Source organism: Drosophila persimilis, unplaced genomic scaffold (assembly GCF_003286085.1).
Source record: "Drosophila persimilis strain 14011-0111.01,24,50 unplaced genomic scaffold, DperRS2 tig00000191-arrow-pilon, whole genome shotgun sequence".
Lineage (NCBI taxonomy): Eukaryota > Metazoa > Arthropoda > Insecta > Diptera > Drosophilidae > Drosophila > Drosophila persimilis.
Genome location: NW_020825298.1, coordinates 12972549 through 12997375, shown reverse-complemented (window position 1 = coordinate 12997375; position 24827 = coordinate 12972549). Strand labels below are relative to the sequence as shown.

The 24827-nt window shown below is 36.7% G+C and overlaps 5 protein-coding genes across 6 annotated transcripts; 2 read left to right on the top strand and 3 right to left on the bottom strand.

The window, feature by feature from the left end:
• Window positions 1-275: 275 nt before the first annotated feature.
• Window positions 276-2102, bottom strand: LOC6589468 (phenoloxidase-activating factor 2). The gene is made up of 3 exons (XM_002014377.2): window positions 1757-2102; window positions 1439-1697; window positions 276-985 (listed from the first exon to the last, which is right to left on the bottom strand). The coding sequence occupies exons 1-3, from the start codon at window positions 2096-2098 to the stop codon at window positions 378-380; spliced, it is 1209 nt and encodes a 402-aa protein (XP_002014413.1). The 5' UTR covers window positions 2099-2102; the 3' UTR covers window positions 276-377.
• A 4935-nt stretch (window positions 2103-7037) lies between these two features.
• On the bottom strand, window positions 7038-7762 carry LOC6589469 (ubiquitin-40S ribosomal protein S27a). The gene is made up of 2 exons (XM_002014378.2): window positions 7416-7762; window positions 7038-7277 (listed from the first exon to the last, which is right to left on the bottom strand). Exons 1-2 carry the CDS (start codon window positions 7734-7736, stop codon window positions 7128-7130), a joined length of 471 nt encoding a protein of 156 aa, XP_002014414.1. The 5' UTR covers window positions 7737-7762; the 3' UTR covers window positions 7038-7127.
• An 86-nt stretch (window positions 7763-7848) lies between these two features.
• Window positions 7849-9067, bottom strand: LOC6589470 (ribosome biogenesis protein NSA2 homolog). The gene is made up of 2 exons (XM_002014379.2): window positions 9053-9067; window positions 7849-8722 (listed from the first exon to the last, which is right to left on the bottom strand). Exon 2 carries the CDS (start codon window positions 8697-8699, stop codon window positions 7920-7922), a length of 780 nt encoding a protein of 259 aa, XP_002014415.1. The 5' UTR covers window positions 8700-8722; window positions 9053-9067; the 3' UTR covers window positions 7849-7919.
• Window positions 9068-11109: 2042 nt separating this feature from the next.
• On the top strand, window positions 11110-16853 carry LOC6588819 (prolyl endopeptidase). The gene is made up of 9 exons (XM_026988682.1): window positions 11110-11161; window positions 11279-11901; window positions 12336-12478; window positions 12932-13091; window positions 14876-14995; window positions 15056-15136; window positions 15196-15587; window positions 15644-15916; window positions 16335-16853. The coding sequence occupies exons 2-9, from the start codon at window positions 11290-11292 to the stop codon at window positions 16744-16746; spliced, it is 2193 nt and encodes a 730-aa protein (XP_026844483.1). The 5' UTR covers window positions 11110-11161; window positions 11279-11289; the 3' UTR covers window positions 16747-16853.
• A 774-nt stretch (window positions 16854-17627) lies between these two features.
• LOC113565686 (coiled-coil domain-containing protein 40) lies at window positions 17628-23767 on the top strand. 2 transcript variants are annotated; one of them, XM_026988477.1, is made up of 7 exons: window positions 17628-18654; window positions 18711-18853; window positions 19228-19787; window positions 19848-19992; window positions 21512-21720; window positions 23140-23445; window positions 23504-23767. In XM_026988477.1, exons 1-6 carry the CDS (start codon window positions 17840-17842, stop codon window positions 23209-23211), a joined length of 1944 nt encoding a protein of 647 aa, XP_026844278.1. In that variant the 5' UTR covers window positions 17628-17839; the 3' UTR covers window positions 23212-23445; window positions 23504-23767. The 2 variants fall into 2 exon arrangements, with proteins under 2 accessions (XP_026844278.1, XP_026844277.1); XM_026988476.1 differs by lacking the exons at window positions 23140-23445; window positions 23504-23767 and adding an exon at window positions 21783-22689.
• Window positions 23768-24827: the final 1060 nt, after the last annotated feature.

Sequence of the window (24827 nt, the reverse complement as noted above, 5' to 3'; positions counted from 1 at the left end):
GAATAATTTTGAATAAAACCTATGATATGTGAGTGTAGTTATTCGATCAGGTAGAGCAGATCAGTTATCAATTCTCAAACAGAGGGTCGGCCAAATTGTTTTCCTGATGACATATTAGCCATAAGCCTTTATGCTTGTATGGGAAAACAATAACAAGCACCGAAATGGTTAACCAAGTAAACGCCTGGATGCCATTTATACCACACGAATATTTTAGTTTTGCTCTGAAAATGTTCTTGCAGCATTAATTATTTTTTATAAATAAAATAAATCTCTTAAAAGTTTGCAAAATTATAATTTTATTCGTACTGAATCAATATGCATATACAATTTTTTAGGAGTACTTTTATCCATTTATGATTTTCTTACACTTTTTCTTAAGGTGTATAATATTTTGGATTTATTTGCCATACTTTTAATTTTTCGTCTATCCATGATCTTAGGCTAGCAACGTTTGCGTAAACTCCGGGGATATTTTCTTCTCCACAACCAATTCCCCAAGCGACTATGCCAGCTGACTTAAACCGATTTTGCTCGCCTTTAATGGGGCACACTAATGGAGAGCCCCCATCACCCTTGCAAGTGTCCTTATCTTTTTCGCCGCCTGCGCATATAAAACTTTCATGCAATATGAAATGCTTTCCCAGGCGAGTTTCGCGCAAGTTCGACTGGCATTGTTGTTTCGGCATAACAGGCAAATCAACCTTTTTTAGAATGACTTGATATTCGCCATCTTTTCCAAATTTGTTTTTACCCCAGCCAGTGGCAAAGCAACGTTCATAGTCAAATATATCCCCGGGACTTGGCAAACACACTGGCTGTATGTTCTCCTGAGAGGTAAACGAACTTTCAAGCGATAGCAATGCAACATCGTTGTAAAGTGCCCCCTTATTAAATTGTTCATGATAAACTATTTCTTTCACATAACGGTCCTCATGTGGTATTATTTCTTTTTTTGTTTGAGTGTCCCATTCGCCTGCTCTCACTAAAAAAAAACAGAAAAAATATTTTTAGAGACATTCGAAAAGAAAAAATAAAAGAAAACAAAATAATATATTGAGACAAGATGGTCTTTATCCTTTTCGCTACAACTTTCATGAAAAATTAAATACTTTCCAAGGGAAGTTTGTCCCTGAAGACAAAGCTTCAGATTAATTGCTTCTAGATATGTCAGATATACATATGTGTGTCCTCCGCTCCGACTTCGGCTTTGAAAATAGAATACTCAATTTTCGTTAGGATTAATAAAATATCCTCTGATTGTTTCTATTGACAGTTCTGATGTATACATATTTTGCAAAAGATTGAAGAAAAAAGTTGGCGGAGAACTAAACGGACGAACGAATGGTCGGAGATTCTCCCATCCTTTGCATGACTACCATCTTATCAAAATCCAAATACCTCTGCATATTGATAAAAATGAATTGTATTTACATACCAACAATTGAGTTTGGCTCTTTGTTATGGACACAGTGAGCTGCTGTTAAAACCACATTTGGCGCGATTAAAGCCCCTCCACACTCATACAAGTTTAGTTGAGCTTCTTCCCGCAAAATGGCGACCATCCAAGGGAATTCCGCGAACTCTGCTTCTTGGTTAACAGCTCCAGTTATCTTAAAGCCGATACCGTTTGGATTTTGGTATCCACAGCCTTTTGCTGCATCAGGTTGTGTTATTGGGGTATCAGTTGTATCTTTCTTAATAACGAATGAAAAATGATGATTAACGCGCATTCACATTTAAAATACAAAAATACCTTGTTTGAAAGATCACAACATAGATCCAAATAGTTTTTACACGGTGCTGCAGTGTCAATTCGGATGTCAATTATGTTTTCTCCACTGGTATTTATTGTGTTGTTTGTGCACAACCATCGAGGCACGCATTCCTTTTGGTCTCCACAGGACTGATACTGGCCTGAGGAGCTCGATGAACGAGTTGGTTGAGCAGTAACAACATCGCTTCCAGTGATTTGTGTTGCAGATGTCGATGATTCGCCTGTTTTAAATATATCCGCAATTAGGTTATCCAGGGAGGTGTCTTGCGCAAGACACGCATATACCATGATGCATAACACAGCGCCATTGAACAAAAGCATTTTACTGAAAAAGAAAGACGTTTTATGTGCCGTGAGGTCGAAGCAGGCTTTTCAGCTAAGCGCCTAAACTACACAAAAACTATGTTTAGCTATTTATTTTATTTTTTAAACATTCCGGGGACGGGGTTACTTTTTTCCGTACGTTGTGCGCTGGTACGTTAATTGGGCGGCGAATGCTTTGCTTTAAAATTCTTGAAAAAATAACACATAGGAGTGCATACCTCATTCGGAGTTAATGCGAAAAAATTGAAATTGGGAAATTTCTTCGATAATATAATTATTTTTCGTTGGGGATCTACGCTTTTATAAGGTCAGGTACAAAAGTGTTACAATTTGTCTGTCTCCGCTCCTAATTAGCAACACATTAAATTTGAATTTGTTTCCTCCAAATTAAAGTGCTTGAATAACAACTCTGGCAAACATACATATACATATGTATAAGTTTTCTGCGATCTATCCATAACTGGCTAATTGTATGTGTTTATATTACTAATAAAAATTGAATGCTGAATAAATTTAATATTATTTGATATTTAATAGCAGACGTTCACGTGGATATGTACAAAAGCATTCACATTTTCTTCATAAATGTTTAATTCGGCTGGAAGGAATCTCAGGGACAATCAGGGGGCCTTGTATTTAAAATGTTTATTCTAAATACAAAATGTGCAAAGCCTAAATAAGCAGCTGGAGCATTTATAGAAACAAAATAAAATCTAAAGAAATCCAAATCGCTTTCAGAAATAACTTATCTCAGTGCTAAACGACGGCTGTTCGAGGGTTAGAAGGTCAATTCTACAGATAGCTTGTTATCAGAAGAAACATAGTATATATATACACCTAAATATGTAAGTATTGTTGAAAGATTTCAAATAGTAATGTATTTTTATAAGTCGGCATCCTGCTGTATGTGTTGATGAGCCACACTTTGCAAGAGAACCTGATAGGCGGATGAGTAAGGCCATGAGAAATAGTTTTATTCGTTTTTAAAACAGGAATGGAAACAAATTCTCAGTAATTGGTTGATACGTATATGTATGTATACTAAACGTTCAGGAATATCCTATTTATATTCTTAATTTATTACAATTCGAACATTCAGTTTGCCATTCGTCGAACGAAAAGGGTAGACTGACCTAGGCGTTTTGAAGTTAGTTTAATGTGGTTTTTATATGTACGTATATGTATTTGTATTTTTTATATTTATATGGGAAGAGTAGCATTTATATGGGAATATTAGTATTCTTTATTTGAATAAATACGAATATTTATACCACTCATATTTACATATGTATATAAAGTACATAACATTATTAACCCATCGCACAAGTGTACATACACCCATATGTAAACCCAAACACACATACACATAGAAAAACACATTTTTTTATATTTACTATACCTAATATTAGTAATGATTTATTTACATTTATATACATACACAGTTTGTTCGATTGAAATCTGGTGTCTGATCTTTTTTTCAATAAGTATGTTAGCTGATGCTGGGTAATGACTAAATGACAAAGCTAATTTGATTTCTGAGTCAATCTTTATTTAAAATTGATATACAAATATACACCACACAATGCGCGACACTTGAATAGCACCTATGAAAATTGGAAATAAAAAGCATTTAAAGTGATGAAGCGATTAAATTATATAATACCAACTGTGAAATATATGGAATGGACTTCACGAACAGCATTGAATGTGGATCCGTGCCGCTAAGCATTTTGCGGTTATTGGTTCTGGCGCAACACACACCATCTGAATCGTGTTGGAATTTGAGCACATGAAAATTGGAACATTCTTTGTCCATAGCATCAATCAGCACTTTCGGATGAGTGGAATATTCAATATTTGGCTTGTGCTCAAATGCGAGACGGATAAACGAAGCTGATGTAAGTTCTCGATCTGCTTATACTTGCGTTGACAGCCATTTTCGCTATAAGTGTCAAATACGAAAAGGAGCACCTGTCTCGGTACCAAATGTCGTTGCTAATTATGATCTTAGTGAGTGCGGTCGTATTTTTGTCTCGTTCCGTACAAACAGTGGAATCTGAAACCTGCCAAAGCAACCGGAGCTGCTTCTTCCGTTGATCTGGGAGATGAGTTATCAGCAGGAACAAGCTGACAAATTAATTTGTTTGGGATGGGGAGAATCCCTTCAGACGAAGAAATAAGCTGGCCCTATCACCAATGCAACCGACTGAAGCAGTAGAAAGAAGCGCACGTTCCTCTCCTCGAATGTTGCAGCGCTTCAAGAAGAGCACGAAGCCCGTAAAGAAATATCAATGCCGCATTGTGCTTTTTCCAAAAGGCCAGAGCGCTGTGCAAGATGATGGTGATCCCAAAGAGATCCATCACAAATTCAATGAGGCACCTGGTGGATGAAATCTACTACCTGCAGTGAGAAGTGGGCTCGTACTGCAGGCGGTCTCTGCGGAACATGCTGTAACCAAGGCCACATATGCGAACGAGACGGAGAGGGTGGGAATGAGGTCACGGCCAAAGACCACGAATACCAACCGATGAAGGATAGATGAAAATAATCCAATTAACTCTCAAACACTTTGCGAGGAGGCACAGCAACTGCTGGAGCAGACCATAAGAGAGCACCGTATTGACGTAGCCTTCATAAACGAGCAATACAACTGCTCATCTGGGCAGTCGATTTCGGACTCTAGCAACAAGCAAGTGATAGAGCTGTGAAGTCCCATGCTAATGAAGCGGTAGTAAAAACCAACGCTCATATCCGGCGACTTCAACGCATGGATGTCCAAGAACCAATCCCAGGGAACACGCAATCTTGGAATGCTTTGCGACGCTCGATAACGTGGTGCTGAATACAGGCACGCAGCAGGCATTCGGCAGAGCAGGCACGGTTGAATTTGGTTGTATTAATTAATTAATTGCAATTCTGAAAAGCTGATCAATTTAACTATAAATCAAACCTAAACACTTTGCAGCGCTAGCTATAGCTGTCTGGGAAATATTAAGCTTTCAAATTAAAATGTAATAATTTTATGCGGTATTTTTTCCAAATATTTACCCTTTGAAAAATCTCAATCTCTTTGTATCTCAAGATTTTATCCATCGATTTTTACAAACGATATCTTAAACGACGCCTAATTAATGTACCTATACCAGAAAAATACAAAACCCCTAGGAATAAATTCATTTCTCCTTTTACGAGTTTTCAAAATCAAAATTTCTTTTAAAAATACCACCAAAATGTTTCAATTTAAAAGCTTTATATTTTCTAGACAATAAGCTACAAAGTGTTCGGGTAAAATCTATAGCTGTATTTATTCTGGAGTTATTTAAAGTTGTAAAGGGCGAGCCCGACCGTGTTCCACCGTCTCCTACTCTTCCTCATCTCTACCGCTATGTCAAAAGCCTTTAAATGGGGAGCCCAGCCTTCATGTATGGGACCATTTGGTGTATTTGGCCACTTTTCAGGAAGGTCCGCAACATTGCTTAGCTGCCTTTCCCAAGTGTAAGTTTGGAGAGGTGCTTTGTCACCCACCCCAGTTTCGGGATGGGACTCACTCGGGTTCGTACCAGCGTCTTCCACCGTGCACGTATTTTCAGCTGTTGAGCTGGTTGGGCCAGGCTTTCGGGCCGCTTCCTTTTCGTGCTTGAGTCTGTTCACTATAATCGTTTGGTGAGCGCCAGTCTCATTTTTCTTTTGTGTTTTCATATATTTGTCATCTCACGAAACGCATAGAAGGAGAAAGGTCAACCAGGGTACAGATCCACGTTACCCGGGTAAGGCATCGTGAGAACAGGGTGCTGCCAAGTCCCTGAGCTACAATCGCGACTAGGCTAGTTTCTAGACCGGGACCCGAAAGGAAAAAGGAAAGGCAAAAGCCTGCAGGTGGTACTTAAAGGCATAGAACCCAACGTCACTTCAGCTGAAATCCCAGATGCAATATGGGCCACAACTTATGGTCGAGCTCGAGCCAGACGTCCGAACACTGATGGAAAATGAAGTCCACCCAATCTACAAACTGCAGCTCCTGTTTCACCAGAAGTAACTCATAAACTCAATAGTTAAGTGCAATGCACGAATTTCCAGGAAAATGGGTACACCAAGACTTACTGTACTCTAGGATCAGTCTGCGAAGCCTGTGTAGACTGCCACGACTCAGATTCTTGCACCAATACACACACCACCAAGTACTAAGTCGCTTTCGGATCTATCGAATGATCACTCGCCTGCTCTACCAAGGCTTCTTCAATGCCCGAAGTTCGCAACTAGCTTAAATAAAATAACTAACCCCGCAGATAAACGTTGAAGAAGATCGACTGCTCTGCTGATGCAGTGGGAGCTGTACTCGCTACAACAGCAAAAATCCAAACACTCAACTCAACTCCTTTTAAACCAACCAAATCTTTAAAAAGAAAAGAAGAAGACGCCCAACGCCGCTACATAGAGAAAATTTTACCATACAGCACAAGGCATCCACTGTGGAGGGCCCATCGAAAACCAAGCTCTCCAATAGAGTCATGGTTTAATGGACGCTAGACGGGCTTATGCACAAAAGGACAAAGCTGCTGCCACAAAACCCCCATAACCTGCTCTACAAAGGAGACTTTTCCGTAAGAGGTAACGCAAGCACGCATATGATCATATAATCGAAGCTGATATTTTTTTTGCTAAGTTATCTCTTGATTTATTTTCTGGTGCTCCTTCTGGATTTCTGGCCTTTCTCGAGTAATCACCTGAAGATTTTCCATTTGCCTTGGGCGCTACAGTTGGAACTCTCCTTGCCGACCTAAACGGAAATATCTCGGGATTCCCGCAAGATTCTGGTTTTCTTTGGTCTTATACGATTTGTAAGTTCATTTTAGTTTCATTTAATCATTTATATCTATGTAAACCATTTGCAATCGCAGTTAATCGATAAAAAAAAGGAAAAAGAAACAGTACATATTTCTGTTATTACTTATGTAACTCAATTACAATCTTTATTTGTTGAATTCAAACACATACATGTTCAAAATCTGCCGTTTGGCATTTGAATTACTTTTCTTCTGGTTTGCTGAAGACAAAGGTCAAATTGCATTTTCCGCAATAATGACGATCTTCGTGAGCAGCCATGAAAACTCCAGCCCCACAGTTCTCTCCAGGGCACTCACGGCGCAGACGATGAATCTTTCCATTCTCATCCACCTGTTGAATATTAAATAGAATTTAATAAGATTCCAAGATAGAATTAATATAATGTTGAGTCAACGAGCGCAAGACCAAGACTCAAGAATTCCAAGAACAGATCTCTTTTATATTTTCCAAGTCAGCAGAACTATATACCTTGTAGTACTTCAAGACCGCGAGCTTGACCTTCTTCCTCTTGTGCTTAATTTTCTTAGGAGTGGAATAGTTCTTCTTCTTGCGTTTTTTGGCTCCACCACGAAGCCGAAGTACTAAATGCAAGGTTGACTCCTTCTGAATGTTATAATCAGACAGTGTTCGGCCATCTTCCAATTGCTTGCCAGCGAAGATCAAACGCTGTTGATCTGGAGGAATTCCTTCTTTGTCCTGGATCTTGGCTTTGACATTTTCGATGGTATCCGACGGTTCGACCTCAAGAGTTATGGTCTTGCCCGTTAGGGTCTTTACAAAGATCTGCATGGTTTAGTCCAGTCACCAAACTGAAAAAAAAGAATTTAAAGGGGAAAATTAATATAAACCTTTAAAACAAAACAAAAAAAAAAACTATTATAAGTAAAATAATTAAACGATCTTTTGTTGTCTATATATGGGTTTATTAACGTGAAAATTTCAATTGAAATTAAAAAATTATTTCTTGAACCACTAAACCAGAAGTACTGCATTAATAACACCATCATTTTCCGGGTTGTTTGTAACTTGTGCATATTTTCCCCACACAACTTTTCCAGTTTGTGTCACCAATCCCAGCTCAGAGATATTAACTTCTAGAACTGTGCCTTTTGTGATAACACCTAACGATGTAAACATTGGCGAACTGGGATTTTTCTTTACACCAATAATAGGTAAATGGAAGGTAGCTTTCAATTCTGGATGGGTTACATGAGCTTTTTTCATTCGTAGTCCCATTGGTCGAATAAAACGTTCAAATTTAGGTGGTTTTCGAGTAAAATTCTCTCCCACAAATGTGACTTTTGTAACCATTCGCTTCCATGCTTTGCGCTTAGTTTTTCCAGTCTTTAGAACCTTGAAAACTTCAGCATCCGACTGGGCGCGAACTTTTGGTATGGGCACGTCCCACTTTCCAGCTTTTTCCTTGCGTTTCTGCTTGATCATATTGGAAAGCACTTTAGCACTTGACTGGACTCCCCTGTCAAGCAAGTAATGAGGTAAAGCTCCATCCTCAACCTTTTCATCTTGTTTTTTCAGTTTTTTCTCCTCATGTGATTGAATATTCTTCTTAATTTGGATCTTTTCATTTCGTCGCTCCTTATTGAATAACTTTGCTTTAATTCCTCGTAACTTGCGTGCTTTACGGGCCCTCTCTTTTGGTAGTCGAGCTTCCTTTTTACGTTTACGTTCTTCGTAATCAAGACGCCTTCCGTACAGCTTTCTGTGGCGTTCCATATACTCATTTTGAGGCATTGTGAAGTTTACAATCCGAAGCGCTGAAATATAAGTTAGAAGATACATTTTGATACCATTTTAGGGAGAAATTTGCATACACTCTGAAGGTGGTCAGACTAAAATAATCCAAACAACTTGTGGAAATGTTAACTTACCTTGAATACAATTTTCGTGATATTTTAAACTGCTTGCAAATAAGATGTGGTCTTTATGTTACTGAACATATGAGTAACACATTCCACATGTATCGCCTAATACATATAACCAATAAATTATACTTCCGATCGTATTTATCTCTTAAAATTATCTTAGCCAGGCAACCGAATAAATTTATTTATCCCAAAAATTCGAAACTTATGGAGACGACTTACCCTATAGCGACGACAGATTTAAAAGAAAGAAAGAACCAAGCCGCAAGCGTGACCGGAAGTATGATGTTTTACAGGGTTGCAATTTAATATACCGCAATTAGGAAAACTTGATCATATTGGAACGGCGAAAATGAAACAATAATAGTTTTTATAGCCCTGTCACACAGTAGGACACATCTTTGGGGAACGACTGGAATATTTGTATGGATACAATACACCTGATATGACAGCTGTCATATATAAATATAACAATTAGTTTTTCTGATTTAAGAAATTAGAGAATGGTGCAATTAAAATTAAATTTTTGTATACATGCTTTTTAATAATTTATCCAGTCTTCTACTTTAACTCACTTAAAACAGCACTTAACAGTGAGGAGCCGTTTCAGATGGCAAACATTTTTCGTAAATTTTTTACTGCATAATGTTGAAAGTTTTCACATCATTTGAATTGCGAAATTTCAACATTTTTGTGATAAGACTGCTGCACTATATATAGATAAATAGTCGTTATATACTATGGCAATCATAACAGTATAACTGACACCTTTTACAGACCCATTCATGTGTAGTCTATGCGTTTCTAGATAATGCTTCTGACTATGAAGATGAATGCGATGTAGATATTAATAATAATCAAGTATGCATATGTAATATTATTAAGGTTTTTAATCATAGTGATTTTCCCCATAGAGTGAAGGTTGGTTGGTCGATCTGAAAACATATTAAATGAAATATAAGAGGCAAAACCGAAAATCTTATTTTGAAGCGCTGCCTTTTGCGTAAACACATTTTACATAATATGTCGATACTCATGTACAAAAATGTTTGTTAACTCTGACATTTTATTTAAAATCCTCTGTGATTGAAAGCGAACCATGAGCAATCGCGGTCCATCGAGTGTTTTTATGTTTTTGTTTTTTTTTTTAAATTTTAGAAGCATAGTCCTGTAGATCGAACATTTACCTTAGATATATTGAATAAATTAAATCTTAAATCATAAATTTACATATGTATATATTTACTGAGTACGTATGTACAAACTTGCTTTAAGTAAATGTTCTCGATATTGCCATTGCAATACATTGTGTGGAAACAACTACATTAATGAGAACGCGGGAATTTTGGTTTATAGGCTCTGCACTTTCAGCACGTCCCGGGGGATCGGTGGGATTTTTTGACAGGTGTGAAACACATTGCCACCATTTACCATCTATCATCCGTCAAAAAGCAGCTGATGAAAAATAACAATGTTATGGTCTGAATTGGTAAATTTCCACAATTTAAAATAAGTATATTGGCAATTTGCTGAGTTATCTCTCACGTTGTTTACTGGTGCTCATTCTGTAATTTCTGCTGCTCCTTTTGGACTTTCCATACAATCTCCAAAAGATTTGTCAGTTTAATCCCATTTGGTGCGGCGCCATGGTTGCAGAAAGAATACTAGAGATGCAGCGGTATCTGTCCTGGAGGACATTAACGGAATTATTTCGGAACCTTCCAATTTTTGGTATCTCCTTCTTGTATTGTGTATGTTGGTTTTTTTTCGTTTTATTTTTGTCTTCAACGATTTGAATATGTCTAGGCGCGTAAAATTTTTGTTTGATATTGATTGTTTTTTAGGGTTGTATGTGTAAACTACTGCTAAATATCAAGAAGAAGAAACATGCGAATAACTAAGAAATTTGCGGAACGTAAAAACTTTACGGACAATCCCCTGAAAGCGATTTAGAATTATTTAGCATTATCCATCTAATCAGATTTGACTCTTTTTTAGTTTAACGGCTTGACCGAAACGCTGTTGATAAATTTGTAAATCGCAACCATGTGCTTGTTTTATTCTAAATAGTTTGAGAATAGGCATGTATGAAATAAAATTAAAAGTAGAAATACATATGCACTAAATGATCCACAAAATTTTAATTAAAATCACCTACAGGAATACCCAATATATCAAATAATCAAAGAAACACTTAAAAGAATACCGGTATTAATTATCGAACTGAGTAAAAATAAATAGAGCTGCAAATGCATAAAAATATTCAGGTTGCATTGTCATTGCGTTTTGTACTTGATTTCTTGCCTCGAACTTCACACCCCCGGTTTTTTCGTAAGTAGTTCGTTTGATATTTAATGCACATGATTGACATAAAGTGTATATATGTATGTATTGTAAGGAATGAGTAATTAATTTTCTTTTACTTTTATATGAACATATATAACAAAGGATTACGAGACATGTCCAAAACTACTGACCTGAAGGCTTCGGCTGTATCAAAAAAGGGAATAGATCCTAATCTATATCCAACTGCTCGGAGGGATGAAACTGTTGAAGATAACTTCCATGGCAGTAAGATAAAAGATGTATACCGATGGCTTGAGGATCCGGATTCAACAGAAACGCAACAGTTTGTCAAGTCTCAAAATGATATAAGTCGGCCGTTCCTCGAAAATTGCAACGAGTGGAAAAAAATAAACTCTAAACTCACTAAACTATGGAACTATGCCAAATATGGCTGCCCCATGCGATATGGAAGTTATTATTATTATTTTATGAACACCGGTCTGCAAAATCAGAGCGTTATGTATCAACAAACATCTTTGAACGGAGATAGCAAAGAATTCCTCGATCCTAACAAATTATCTGATGATGGTACAATTGCCTTGGCTCAAAAGTCATTTTCAGATGACGGCAGCTATATGGCATATGGATTAAGTGAAAGTGGGTCCGATTGGATTAAGATTCTTATACGAAATACCGAGACTGGTAAAGACCTGAATGAAATACTTAACAAGGTTAAGTTTTCCGAAATATCATGGACCAAAGATAATAAGGGATTTTTTTATTGTGTAAGTAATAGTCTTTACGTGCTTTACATTGTTACGTGATATATGGAATTTACATTGCAAGAAACATTAAGGGAAGGTTCCCGTTTTAAGGCCCGAAAAATTGTCACACTCTTTGTCGTTAAGCTTAATTAAATTCTACGACACCCACACACACACATTTGCAAAAGCAACTTTCTGCCAACTTTGATCAACGACGTGTCTCACGTGAACGAATGCATAAAGAGACCGAGACCATAATCTCATTGGTTGAGCATTGGATTCCGTTTTGAGTGGGGTCAGAGGGCAGCAGGTTTGAACAACCTTCCGTAGGTTTTAATCATTCGCTTTCTAAAATAATTTTATTTCTGAAAACACTTGTTTGCTTTAAAAACAACTCATTTAAAATAATTTGTGATTTTTATTGTGTTATTAATAAAAAAATAATTTTATTATAGAGATATTCTGAGCAAGATGGAAAAACTGATGGCTCTGAGACAAAACAAAATGAAAATCAAAAACTGTACTATCATCGACTGGGAGAAAGTCAGGATAAAGATACTCTTGTTGTCGAATTTCCCGATGAACCTTCATGGCGCATGTAAGCATAATTTATGTATATATTCTTTTATATGGTAATTTGTTTTACTACATTTTTACAATGGCACTAAAAGTAATTTTGATCAAAACAACCAGAAAATTACTATACTATACTATACTATAGTACTATAAAATTACACAGCTGTTGCATGACACATACAAAAGGTTTTTTTGGTTCGGGGGCTTACAGCACCATGAAAAAAGCTTGAGTAGTATTTTGTTTTCTCGTATCATCAAAATTACGAATGCCACAGATGTCCGTCCTTTGTGTGGGCGGAAGGAGGAGGTGCGAAGTTTTACAATACACTTCTAAAAGTATGATATCGGAAAAAGTGGGTCTGATGCTAGGGTTTTTTTTTTGCTTTTAACTAGCTATCTGCAAGTTTTGCAATCAATTCTTATATTTATACATAAGTATGCAGATAATTAACCCTGCAATTTTCTTTTGTTTTAGTCAATCTGTAGTATCTGATTGTGGACTATATTTAATACTGGCTATCGTTAAGGATTGTCGAGACAACATTGTGTACTACGCAGACCTTGAACCTGGTAAAGAAATTAATTCAAAACTGAATATTAAAAAAATTGTGGAAAAATTTGAAGCGGACTATGATGTAAGTGAAATTTTGTTATTCTTAAGCATATTAAGTTACTAGATTACGTCTATACATCCCAATCACTTATCACAGAGATTGCTGCTTGGCATGAGCAATGGAGCAACTTAGCATTATGTGGAAAAGGGATCTTTAGCAATCACAAAACAGGCTTTCCTTTTCGGTATGGATGTAAAAAGGGTTTAATTTTTTCGTAAGACAAATGATAACACTATCCAGTCATAAATCATCCATGGAATATTTGAACACATTCTATTTTGGTTTCGCCAGGCCTCGAGTGAGGAGCATCCAAAATTTAAGTTTTTATTTCCGGAAAACAAAAATTCAGTAATTCAGTGTACAAAAAAAAAATTGGTTTCAAGTTAAAAATTTGTTTGTTACTTTTTGGACACACGAACTCAAAGAATGACTTTTGGGGAGGGAAGGCGGCTCTTCAAATAAAGAAAGGCGATCGTGATGGTACCGGGATATCCGAGCAAATACTCCCCCAGTTCGGATTCCCAGTGGCTTGCATCAATATTAATAATCACTATATTAAGCACTATATTAAGCACAGAGAAAGGGAAGGAAGGAAATGGAAGGATGGTGATCCTTCAGGTACTCAGACGAAGGAAGGACATCGTGATGGTACCTGGAATATCCGATCAGTTATTCCCTTAGTTCGGATTCCCAGTGGCTTGCATCTTGTACTTGATGCTGCCGTAGCTGCCCTTGAAGCTGGAGGGCAGCTGCCGGCCCAGGGCCACCTTGAAGATGAACGTATGCTCGCCGGCGGAGAGCTCCAGGCCGCGCGGCTCAAAGTCCGGCAGAGGCGTCTCGCTGTGCTCGTATATCTCCTTGCTGGTGTAGAACAGACTACGCGTGTACTCATTGTTGTTTGAGTTCTTGCGCAGTATCTCCATCCACTTGCATTTTCCTTTCCCAGTGACTTGGATTTTAATGGCTGCAAAAAAAAAACAGATGATTATTTGATCAATGTGAATCCAAAGAAACTAACTAATTAACACCTACAGATCTTCTGGTGAGTCTTCTCCAGCTTAGTCGTCCACGTAAATATCCTTAGCTAATGATTTTTAAGCAAAAGGGTATGTGTTATGTATGTATTTGTAGGTATGTGGTATGTAGGTATGTGTGAAATAATGCGGAATTGTAGGTCTTGACCTAGAAAATGAGAGAGTGCTTCAAGTACTATGAAGTGCTTTAAAGTATGACATTCCTGAACAGATTTGAAAGGGAACACAACACTAAGACGACCCGAGGGCAAATGAGTTATGTTTTTTATGAATGACCAATATGACAAAAGAAACTATAAACAAAAAGTTTCAGACAACTTAGGTATGAAAAATATGGTTTTGTCTTTTTTTTTTGTTAATGGAACACACTTTTAGGGAGCACACTTATTCCAGTGATTTTCCAATTTTTTGTTATATGCTCCTTCGCGGCATCGATTATCTCCTTGCGCGAGCTCAATTGTTTATTAATGAGCCATCTCTTGACGTTTGGGAATAGATAAATGTCCGAGGGTTAGGATGCCTTTAAAAAATAATGCTGTATGAGAGAACGAAAATCGTTTTTTTCCAGACGATACGATAAACAGTTCAACAAAAATCAGCTGTCAAAAGAAAACTATGGGTAAATTGCGCTGAAATTTGACAGAATCTTATAGAGAAAAAACACAAATATTTATTTAATTATATTATATATATTATTACCTATGTACATACATATGTAAAACACGCTTATGTATTTTGTTTCATGTTTTTTTACTTATATCTGCTTTTTAGTATGTTACCAACGAAGGGTCAAAGGTATATTTTCGTACAAATAAATTGGCACCCAATTATCAAGTTATAATTATTGACTTCGAGAAACCAGAGGAAAGCAATTGGAAAACTCTAATAGCAGTAAGTACTTCATTAGCTTAGGCTAAAACAACATTTAACTCACAAAAATTGGTATTTTAGGAGCACAAGACTGATGTGTTAGACTGGGTTAGGTGCGTGGACGAAGACAAGCTTCTAGTATGCTATATAAGAGACGTAAAAGTAAACGAACTATGCCCAAAAAATTAATATTAGAAATAATCGATTCATTTTTGTTTTAGACCGTTTTGCAAGCCAATTGTCTTCGAACTGGAAAACTATTGCGTGTATTCGACTTAGATATCGGTACCATTGTAGGAACTTCAGGCGAGAAGAAGTATTCAGAGATTTTTTATAACTTTTCTTCCTTTTTGAGTCCTGGATGTATTTATCAATATGATTTTAAGACCCCAGAGATCATGCCAAAAGTGTTTCGCGAAATCAAACTCAACTTGGAAGGTTTCTGTCGAGAAAACTACATTGTCGAACAGATATTTTATAAAAGTAAAGACGGTACTAAGATACCAATGTTTATAATTCGTATGAAACGAGATACTATTGAGCCCCGACCTTGCCTTCTCTACGGTTATGGAGGCTTTAATATTAGTATGCTTCCATGTTTTGGGCTCACTGGGTATGTATATTAAAAAGCTGATGCATTATTGAGATTATATCTAACCAATCGTACAGACTTATGTTTATAGATACCTTTGATGGCGTGTTGGCTTATCCAAACTTACGTGGCGGTGGAGAATACGGCGAAAAATGGCATAATGATGGTCGTTTGTTTAATAAGCAAAATGTGTTCGACGACTTCCAAGCATCAGCTGAGTATTTAATTGATAATAATTACACGTCGAAAGACCGTTTAGTTATTCAAGGTGGTTCGAACGGAGGTCTCCTTGTTGGAACTTGTATTAATCAACGTCCTGATTTGTTCGGAGCTGCTGTAGCGCAAGTTGGGTTCGTATATAGTTTTACGTGCAATACAAATTATTTGCTTTTGCATTTATTGAATGCATATATAAAAATTATTCGAAAGCAAGTCGATATCACCATGTACGTCTATCCGCTTGGGCTTTCTATGCAAAACGGTTACTACTCAGAATTTGTTCATATACCATTTTGTAGTGCTGCAGGCAGTATAGAAGTGGGACTGTATAACATGTAAATACAGTGCCGTTCAACTGAATAGGATTCATTAATTGTTCTGGATTCTGTTAATTAAGTTGGGCACATGTATTTATGTACATACATGGTTATATCCGCTTGGATGGACAAGAACATAATATAATATCATATACTTTAAGCGTCGAAGACGTATATAGATACGTTGTTTGTTTATAATAATTATACTTACACACTCTTAACTCTTCAACAGAGTAATGGATATGTTACGGTTTCATAAATTCACCATTGGACATGCATGGTGCTCAGATTATGGAAATCCATCTGAAAAGGATCACTTCGAAAATCTTTACAAGTTTTCTCCACTACATAATGTACACACACCCGGTAGTAACGAAAAGGAGTATCCGTCAACTTTGATTTTGACGGCCGACCACGATGATCGTGTCAGTCCCTTGCATTCATTCAAATTTACTGCCGCATTGCAAGAAGCTGTACGCAATTCCAAATTTCAAAATAATCCTCTATTATTGCGGGTTTATACAAAAGCCGGCCACGGTGCCGGCAAACCAACGTCCAAAAAAATTGAAGAGGCAACGGACATTCTAACGTTTATGTCTAAGAGTCTTAACGTTGATAAAATCAATTTAAATAGTGAACAATAAGAAAAATGCATTTTCAAATATTAACTATATGTAATAGAAATGTTTATGAAAGGCAGCAACCAAAGCAACGAAAGGTTGTTTGTAGTAATACATTTATTGGAATTTTATATATAATGTTGATTATCCACTATCTTGTGCTATGTGTATGCGTATGCGTATACAAACGTTTGAACTGTATTCAGTTCCGAAAAAGCCTTTTAATAAATATTTGAATGTTTCAAGAATAAGTTTTGTCTATTTGAACACCATATTTAGGTTTTGACCCAAAGCGACCTTTTCTGTTAGATTTGGGGTTTTACAACTTTTGATGTTGTTTTATATTACAAAATTTGTTAGGTATTTTTAATGTTGTTTTCAGAGTTGTGCTTCTTCGTTTCAAATAACTTAAGTATCTATCTGGTTGTATTGAACTTTGCAATTCGGAAAATCCTGATAAATTCAGCTATAAATCGGACCCACACCAATTGCCGTCTGCGGTATATTTTTTTAAATATATCTTGGGCTTACTTTTTTAGGTTAGATAGATACATTAATTAGGCGTCGTTTTAGGTATCGTTTGTAAAAATCTATGGATAAACGGCTAGGGTGTGTAGCCAAATCTTTGACCAAATCTTATAATGCCGCATTTACCGTAAAATTCCGTTACTTCCCAAATTTCATTTTACCGTTAAAAACTGATACAATTAAAAAATTCTGGTATTATTTCTAAAGAAAAAATTGTCTTATACCAACTCAGTATATGGATATGCATATATAATATAATATTATATATGTACTGTAGTAAAATTATTTATCTCAAATAAAAAAGTGATAGATGTATATTATCTGATACTTATGTACGAGTTTATATTATATAATTTTATATATATTAATACAATTATACCGATTCGCCGCTGGAAAATTAGAAATACAAATGTTTTATCGATTGCTCCGACGATTACAAACCAACCCCACAGTCCTAAAAACCTTAGCAACGTAGGCTCGATATATTTTTTGTTATATTTGCCAAACATTTTGTGAGTGACAAAATATCATTTCAAATATTTTACATACGAATATATTTTTCTCAAAATAACATAACAATTGCAAAAAAATGTCGGACACTGATGACTTGGATTCGTGCGACTTTGCCAATGTTTCGGAAATGGAACCTCATCGGGCTCCTGAACCGGAACAATTGGCTATACTTCCTCCGAATCATCCGCTTCTGTACAAGTTTCAGCGATCGTTAAAAGATCACCTGTTACGTACTAAGCAAAAGTTAGAAAATGAAATTGCCGAAATTAAGTACCAAGTTAAGGCAAAGGAGAAACGACGGGAAGAGCAGGGCCTTACATTATATGATATGCAGCAAAAAATGGGTTTCCAAGAAGAACAGATTCAAGAAATATCTGCTGAAATCGATAGACACGTACAGAGCCGTCAAGTGGCAGAACTTGGAGTGAACACAGCTAAGAAAAATTACGAAGAAAAAGAAAAACTAACCAGATCTCAAAAAGCACTATATCATGAACGGATGGTGGAACTGGAAGATCTGCAATGTTTGGGTAGTAATATTAAAAAATGGGCCTTTGATGTAGAAGATGAAGTGAAAAATGCAAAACGTATTGTTAGCAGAGATGCTCAACTACAAAGACAGCTATCTCAGGAGAAACGCAAATCCGACATTCTATTTTATCGGTTAGATATGGAAGTTAAAAAAAGAGAAAGTGAGCTACAGTCCATTTGTGAAGAGGAAACAGCAATGAAGGATATAGTAAGCATTTTAAATATGAGTATAGCTGATGCCAATACTGATCTAGAGGTATTACAAAATGAGCATAAGCGCCTTTCTCAAGCTTGGAGCGAAGTTATTATAGCTATACAACTTCGAGATAAAATATTATTTCAAGTTCAGGACAATATGAGGTAAGGATAAAATAACTAATTTAATTACAAAAGCTTAATTTAAAATTTAACACTAGAAAACACAAAGAGTCAATAAAGCTAAATCTGGCCGGCATTGAAGCAATTAAGAAACAAATTGGAAAGGAAATGGATCTAAATAGAAAACTTGAATCATTTAAGCAAAGGTTAGCCGACGATATGAGCTCTTTGCAACGTGACTGTAAGTTCATTTTAATTTCCGCTTTAATATGTAATGTTTTTTAATTGTCTGATATTAATTCAAACTGACGGATTGCTTTAGTACTAAGACTAGATATTTGGTTTAATGCACTGCTAATACACTTTTACTCATAGAATGTGCTACCGTTGAAAAGGTCTTTGAATTTCAGATCTGTATAACCATAATTTAAGATTTTATTAGTGTTAATCCCTTTATTATCCTTTTACGAAACCTCTAGTAGAATTGTCCGTCGGTGCCGGTGTACAAAACCAGCACGAGCTAAAAATGGGCAACAATCTAGTTTTGTTCGGAGTTTTAAATTCGAATTTAAATTAAATGAAAATATTTTCATATCTAACAACAAATTATTTCAGGTCAACAAGAAAACGAAACGCTTTTTCGGTTACAAGCTAAGCTGGATGAGCTACCAGACTTCTTAGGAAGTACTGAAGCCGATCTACAAGAAGCAATTCGTGATGGCAACAGATTATTCTCGGAAATTCGGAAACTTGACTATTCCTTGGAGAAGTACCACCAAAAAAAATTTCGAACTGAGGAAGCAATATTAAAGTTGGCGCAAGACCAACTTGTAGCGGATAAGGCTACTGCTTATAGATTGAAATTATTAAATAAGTCTCAAGAACGTCGTCGAAATATTGATTTATCATTTTCAAAGGTACAGAGTCAATTGGCGTCCTCTATGCTCGACGTGGAAAAACTAAGAAGTTCAGTTTTAAAAACTAAAACCCAAAATGATCTAATTACACAAAGTCTAAACCAATCTGAGTTTAAATCCAGCACTCTTGAGACAGAGCTAAAAAAAATGCACTCTAAAATTGAAGTTAAAATGAAATTATTTGAAAGGGTCAGCAACAAAATAGAAAACATGCAAAAGTTATTTGGTGAAGCCTCTGGTAGCCCTACTGAACTAAAGGTAATATAGTATTTAAATGCTAAAAACTTTCTTTCTTTAAACAAACTTTACCAACTCCAGATAAAACAAATTGAAAAATCAATTCACGCTGGTGAACTGCAAATCCGTGAGCACCAACAATTTTGGATAATGCTGCAGAATCATTTTGTTAATTTGTCGCAAAAAAGAAACGACCAGCTTAATGAAATTCAAGTCACTCGCAAACGTAAGTCAAAATGGTACTTATACCCGTATACTATAAAATATAAAAAAATGTTATGTTGGTTCGTAAATCCTCGAAAACTTCTCCACCGATTGAGATCAAATTTGGTACATTATGTGACAAGCTTGCGGGAACCGAAGGGCAGTGTTTTTTACTGGGCATCTGGAGCGATTGAGAATCGCGGTTGCTCTACGACTAGAGCATAACAGCTTTGTTATTTTGTGCATACATAGGTCAGTCAAGTCTCGGTCGAATGCTTGTGCGTCGTCTTGGAATAGTGCCGAACAATGGTCCCGTTGCTCAAATGCAGTACGTATCTTTGACATGATTCGGGCTACGTGCTTAATCGTCCGTGCTTATCTCGGAAGCGTAATTGATGTGATTGTTGCTAGTTGAGATATATGGACTGAGTAGGAAAACTTTGAAAGAAAAGCTTAAGTACGCTTTTTGGTCTGTTCGACAATGGCTGCGTTTTATCTTTTCGTGACTTGGAAATCATCGCGATACCAAAGTTTTTCGATTGCATTGGAGGGCTGCCAGATGTGTATAACCTTATCATACCTTTCTGGACTTTCGTTCACCTACCATTCAAAAATGGTAGGTGTAAACAAATGAATTAGGAGCAGGGGACCGAACTCATTTTAAATTTTTTTTCTTTATATAGCCCAAATGAGACACCGTTTGTGGTCCTTTTTTTATTTTTGCGATCGATTTGTACGTTAAGATTGCGTGTAGCGTCTTGACGCTTCTGTTTTTCACTATATCGTTCTGACTTTATATCTAGGTTCGTACAATGCTAGGCCTTTCCTAAGATCGACGAAATCATGGAAATGTTGGGTATCGCGTATATACATATGTATCGGCTAAAGTTTTTTATATTTATTTTTCTAAAAGCGATCACGGCCTTTTTTATTTATGACCCAGGTCGGATTGTCATTATGGCCGTTCTCAACAAACTCTGTTTCTGTGAGCTTTCGTAAGCTGGCGGGATGCGTATATGGTTCAGTACCAAAAAAGGACAGCGTTTTTTGTTGAGGGTGAAAGTAACATGCTTTCATTTTGTTCTTTACTTGTATGCGCCAATCTGAAAGCCATCTCTCAATTAAAATTAATATAAAATATTATATTGGAATGTAAAACATTACTGCACGAATGGGTCGAATGCCAAAAATTGGGTTGTCATGTATTGACTGGGAACAGTCAAATTGAGACATTTGCTTCATTTCTCTATACTGAATTATGCAAAGCGAAAACGTTACAATAACAAGTCTAGAGTGGCATAGAAAGACTTTTCGAAATTGATATTTATTTATCATTCGCCACGGTGTTTGGCATCGCGCTTTCTCTGTTTGAATAGTTTCTTAAGGGGTTCGGTCGTTTTCCCCAATGTTTTTCAATGTTAATTTAAAGAAGATATAATGGTTTACACATTTATTAGTTGCCTAACTGAAAAAACTTCGGCGCACCGAAGTTGGCTCTTCTGAACTATTTATTTAATAGCAATAATATTTGTATTTTGCAGAATTATCTATTATAAAACAGAAGTCTCTTAAAATTGATCAGGAGCTGGAAATTTCTGAAAATAAGACTAAAGACTTGTGTATGTATATACATAAATATACATCGAAATTAGAATTGCTTAACGAAAAAATGTACAAGAAGAGAATACACCATGATATGGAGGAGACTGAGTTTGAACACGAGCAGACTGAGCTCAGCCAAAAACTAAAGGTATGCCTATGCTCCCAAATTTACTAGTATTTTCAACAAATTTATCGTTTACTTCTCATCAGGAGGCCGAGCTTGGAATATTAAAGTTGGAGGGGCTGATATCGGAACTACGAAACGAAATTGAACTTCACAAAGACTTAGTGATAGAGAAACATAGAGAGGCATTATCTTGGGAGTCAAAATATAAATTACTTGAAGAAACAATTCAATGGTCAAAGACAGAGCGCTCATTAAATAGTGAAATAGGCTCCATGAAAACTGAAATTCATCGTATGAATATAAGATATAGCCAACTGAAGCGGGCACAGGAAAGACTGGTTCAAGACTTAGAACATTGTGTTATGCACCGTGAACAAATTTTTGTTAATGCAACTATTAAGGAACATGTAAGGGAAAAAATATTAAAACTTCAAACCGCCTCTCAAACTCAAGTACGACTTGATGAGGTTAACAATAGAGCAGTTCTAATACATAATGAAATAGAATTTCTAACAGAAACTCGTTTAATAGAAGATGTCAATAAGATTGAGCGCATGATTTTCATGTTAAGAAGAATACAATCAGACCTGAATAACATTAATGAAGATGATATCAAGATCAGAACTCAAATAGAGAATGCTCATTTGTCAAAGCATGCCAATTTAGAGCAAATTATTCGGAAACAGACTCGTGCTAAGGCTTATCGAAGGCTTAAACTGATGAAGTCACACCAAAGAATCGTTCGTTCGGAGATGACTGTTGATCAGCTTTCCCAAAAACAGTCCGATATGAACAGCAAGCTAATGGAAATAATTCAAAACTTGATAATAGAATACCCCGAAAAAAAAATATTCTTCACAAAAATTATTCATATCCTGAAGGAATAAATATCATGCAAGGTTATCTAATAAAAATCGATTTGTAACACCAACATTATTTAAATTAATATAATCAGGGACCGAAGTTAGGTTATGTTACTAAAATCACAAAATAATAAATGAATTAAAATTTTGTTTGATAATCTTCGTTGATAATATTTATTTGTATTAATTATTGATATATGTTCAAGAGTAAATCTAAATTGTGACAAACAAAAATTGGTTTGTTTGTTGGTCCGGGTACTAGACTTGACTCAAGACAGATCGCGATTTTTTTATCATAGGCATAGAACATTTACCAAGGTTTTTTTTAACTAACAGCGGACTTAGCTGGTTCATATATAACTTATGAAAAAACTCCTATTTTAAGGACCTGGACAAGTCCCATTTTATTGAAGGTGTTACAAACTTTGAGAAGTGTTGGACTAAGTGCATACGTAAACAATTTTGTATTGCCTACAGCTCTATTGGCCGAGACACTCTTTAGCCATATTGACCTTACCCCGCCAGTTAAAGTTATTATTTATTAGTTTACATTATTTAAGTCTTTCTTGAATTTTAGTGGGTCGCCCCTCCGATGGCCAGGAATACTTCGTTTACCAGGGGCTTCATCCTTCTAGTCTTCCGGTTCTAATGAGCGAGAGTGACCAACTGATATCGCGAAGTCCCCGCTGAACTGTGACCACGCACCAGCTCCTGGACTGTGACAGCCATGATGCCGCTGAGTCGACAATCTGGCGTCCCGTCCGAGGCAGCAGGGACCAGTGATGGACGGCGGAATTGTTGGTTCACGACCACGGGAAATAATATCGGCAACCGCCCATACATACGCCACCGTATCAAACACTGGGCTTCAGCTTCGAAAAGCGTAAGTGACTCAGTACTTAATTGTGGATATATTTTAAAATTTAAAACTTCCTTCACAGAGGACTGATTTACCCTACACTTTGCCCCAAATCGAGTCGTATCCGATTTCTCCCCGCTCCGGATCCCAGAAGGACAGAAGCGAGCCAAAAAGCCAACGTCATCCTTCGACCTGGCCATCGACAACAACGATTTTGACTATGGCAACCAAGGCAAGGGCTACGCAGGCTACTAGACTCTAGATAGACATCGTTGTTTTCAGGTTTAAGGATATACATACGCATCTATATGGATACAAATGTTTTCCACTTGCTTATTTATTTGTACTGAGCTAAGTTATGATAAATAAATCAAAATATCATCATTGCTGTATCCTGCACCGGTGAAACTATGCCGATTACAAACAAATAGCGGAGAAACTAAATATTTTGGACTGGGGAAAATGTCCTTGATCCTTGATAAATACTCCTTTAAATCAGGGACATTTGTTCCATCACAGGAAGCCATCGCACGCCTAAATCGGCCCACAGGACCCTTGGTCCTTGATAAGGACTCCATCAGATCCGGGACATTTTTCCGAACACAGGACGCCGTCGCACGCCCAGATCGGCCCATAAAAAGTGGAGAAAATTAATATTTTTGATCCTTCATATCCTTTGTCCTTGAAGAGGACTTCATAAAATCAGGGACAATTTTCCGAACTCAGGAAGCCGTCGACGTCCCGATAGGGCCTCAAATAACGGACTAAACTAGATATATATGTCTGTTGAAAATACCCTTGATCCTTTATCCTAGATAAGGACTCCATCAGATCAGGGATTTTATTCCGAACACTGGAAGCCGTCGCCCTTCCCGATCGGTTCACAAATAAGGGAGCAAACAAGATATATATATGTCTGATCCTTGGTCCTTGAAAGGGACTTCATAAAATCAGGGACATTTTTCCGAACACAGGAAGCCGTCGCACGCCCAGATCGGCCCATAAATAACGGAGAAAATGGGTATTATTTATCCTTGATATCCTTGGTCCTTGAAAAGGACTTCATAAAATCAGGGACATTTTTCCGAGCACAGGAAGCCGTCGCACGCCCAAATCGGCCCACAAATAACGGAGAAAACAAAGCAAAAATGGGCAAAAACTGGATGGGACACCAGGCCAACAGAAATCAGCAGAAGGTAACTGAATTTTTTTTTAAAAAAATTTTGTTCCCCCAAAAGTATGCACCATTTTTTTGAAATTGTTACAGTTGCTTGCTGCTGATTTCTGTTCGCCTGGTATCCCATCCAGATTTTGGTCATTTCACGCGAGTTTTTTCTTTTGTACGGTGGCGCCCCTATATGCGATTTCTTGAACTACATTTTTAAAGCCAGCTATAGGCCCGTTTT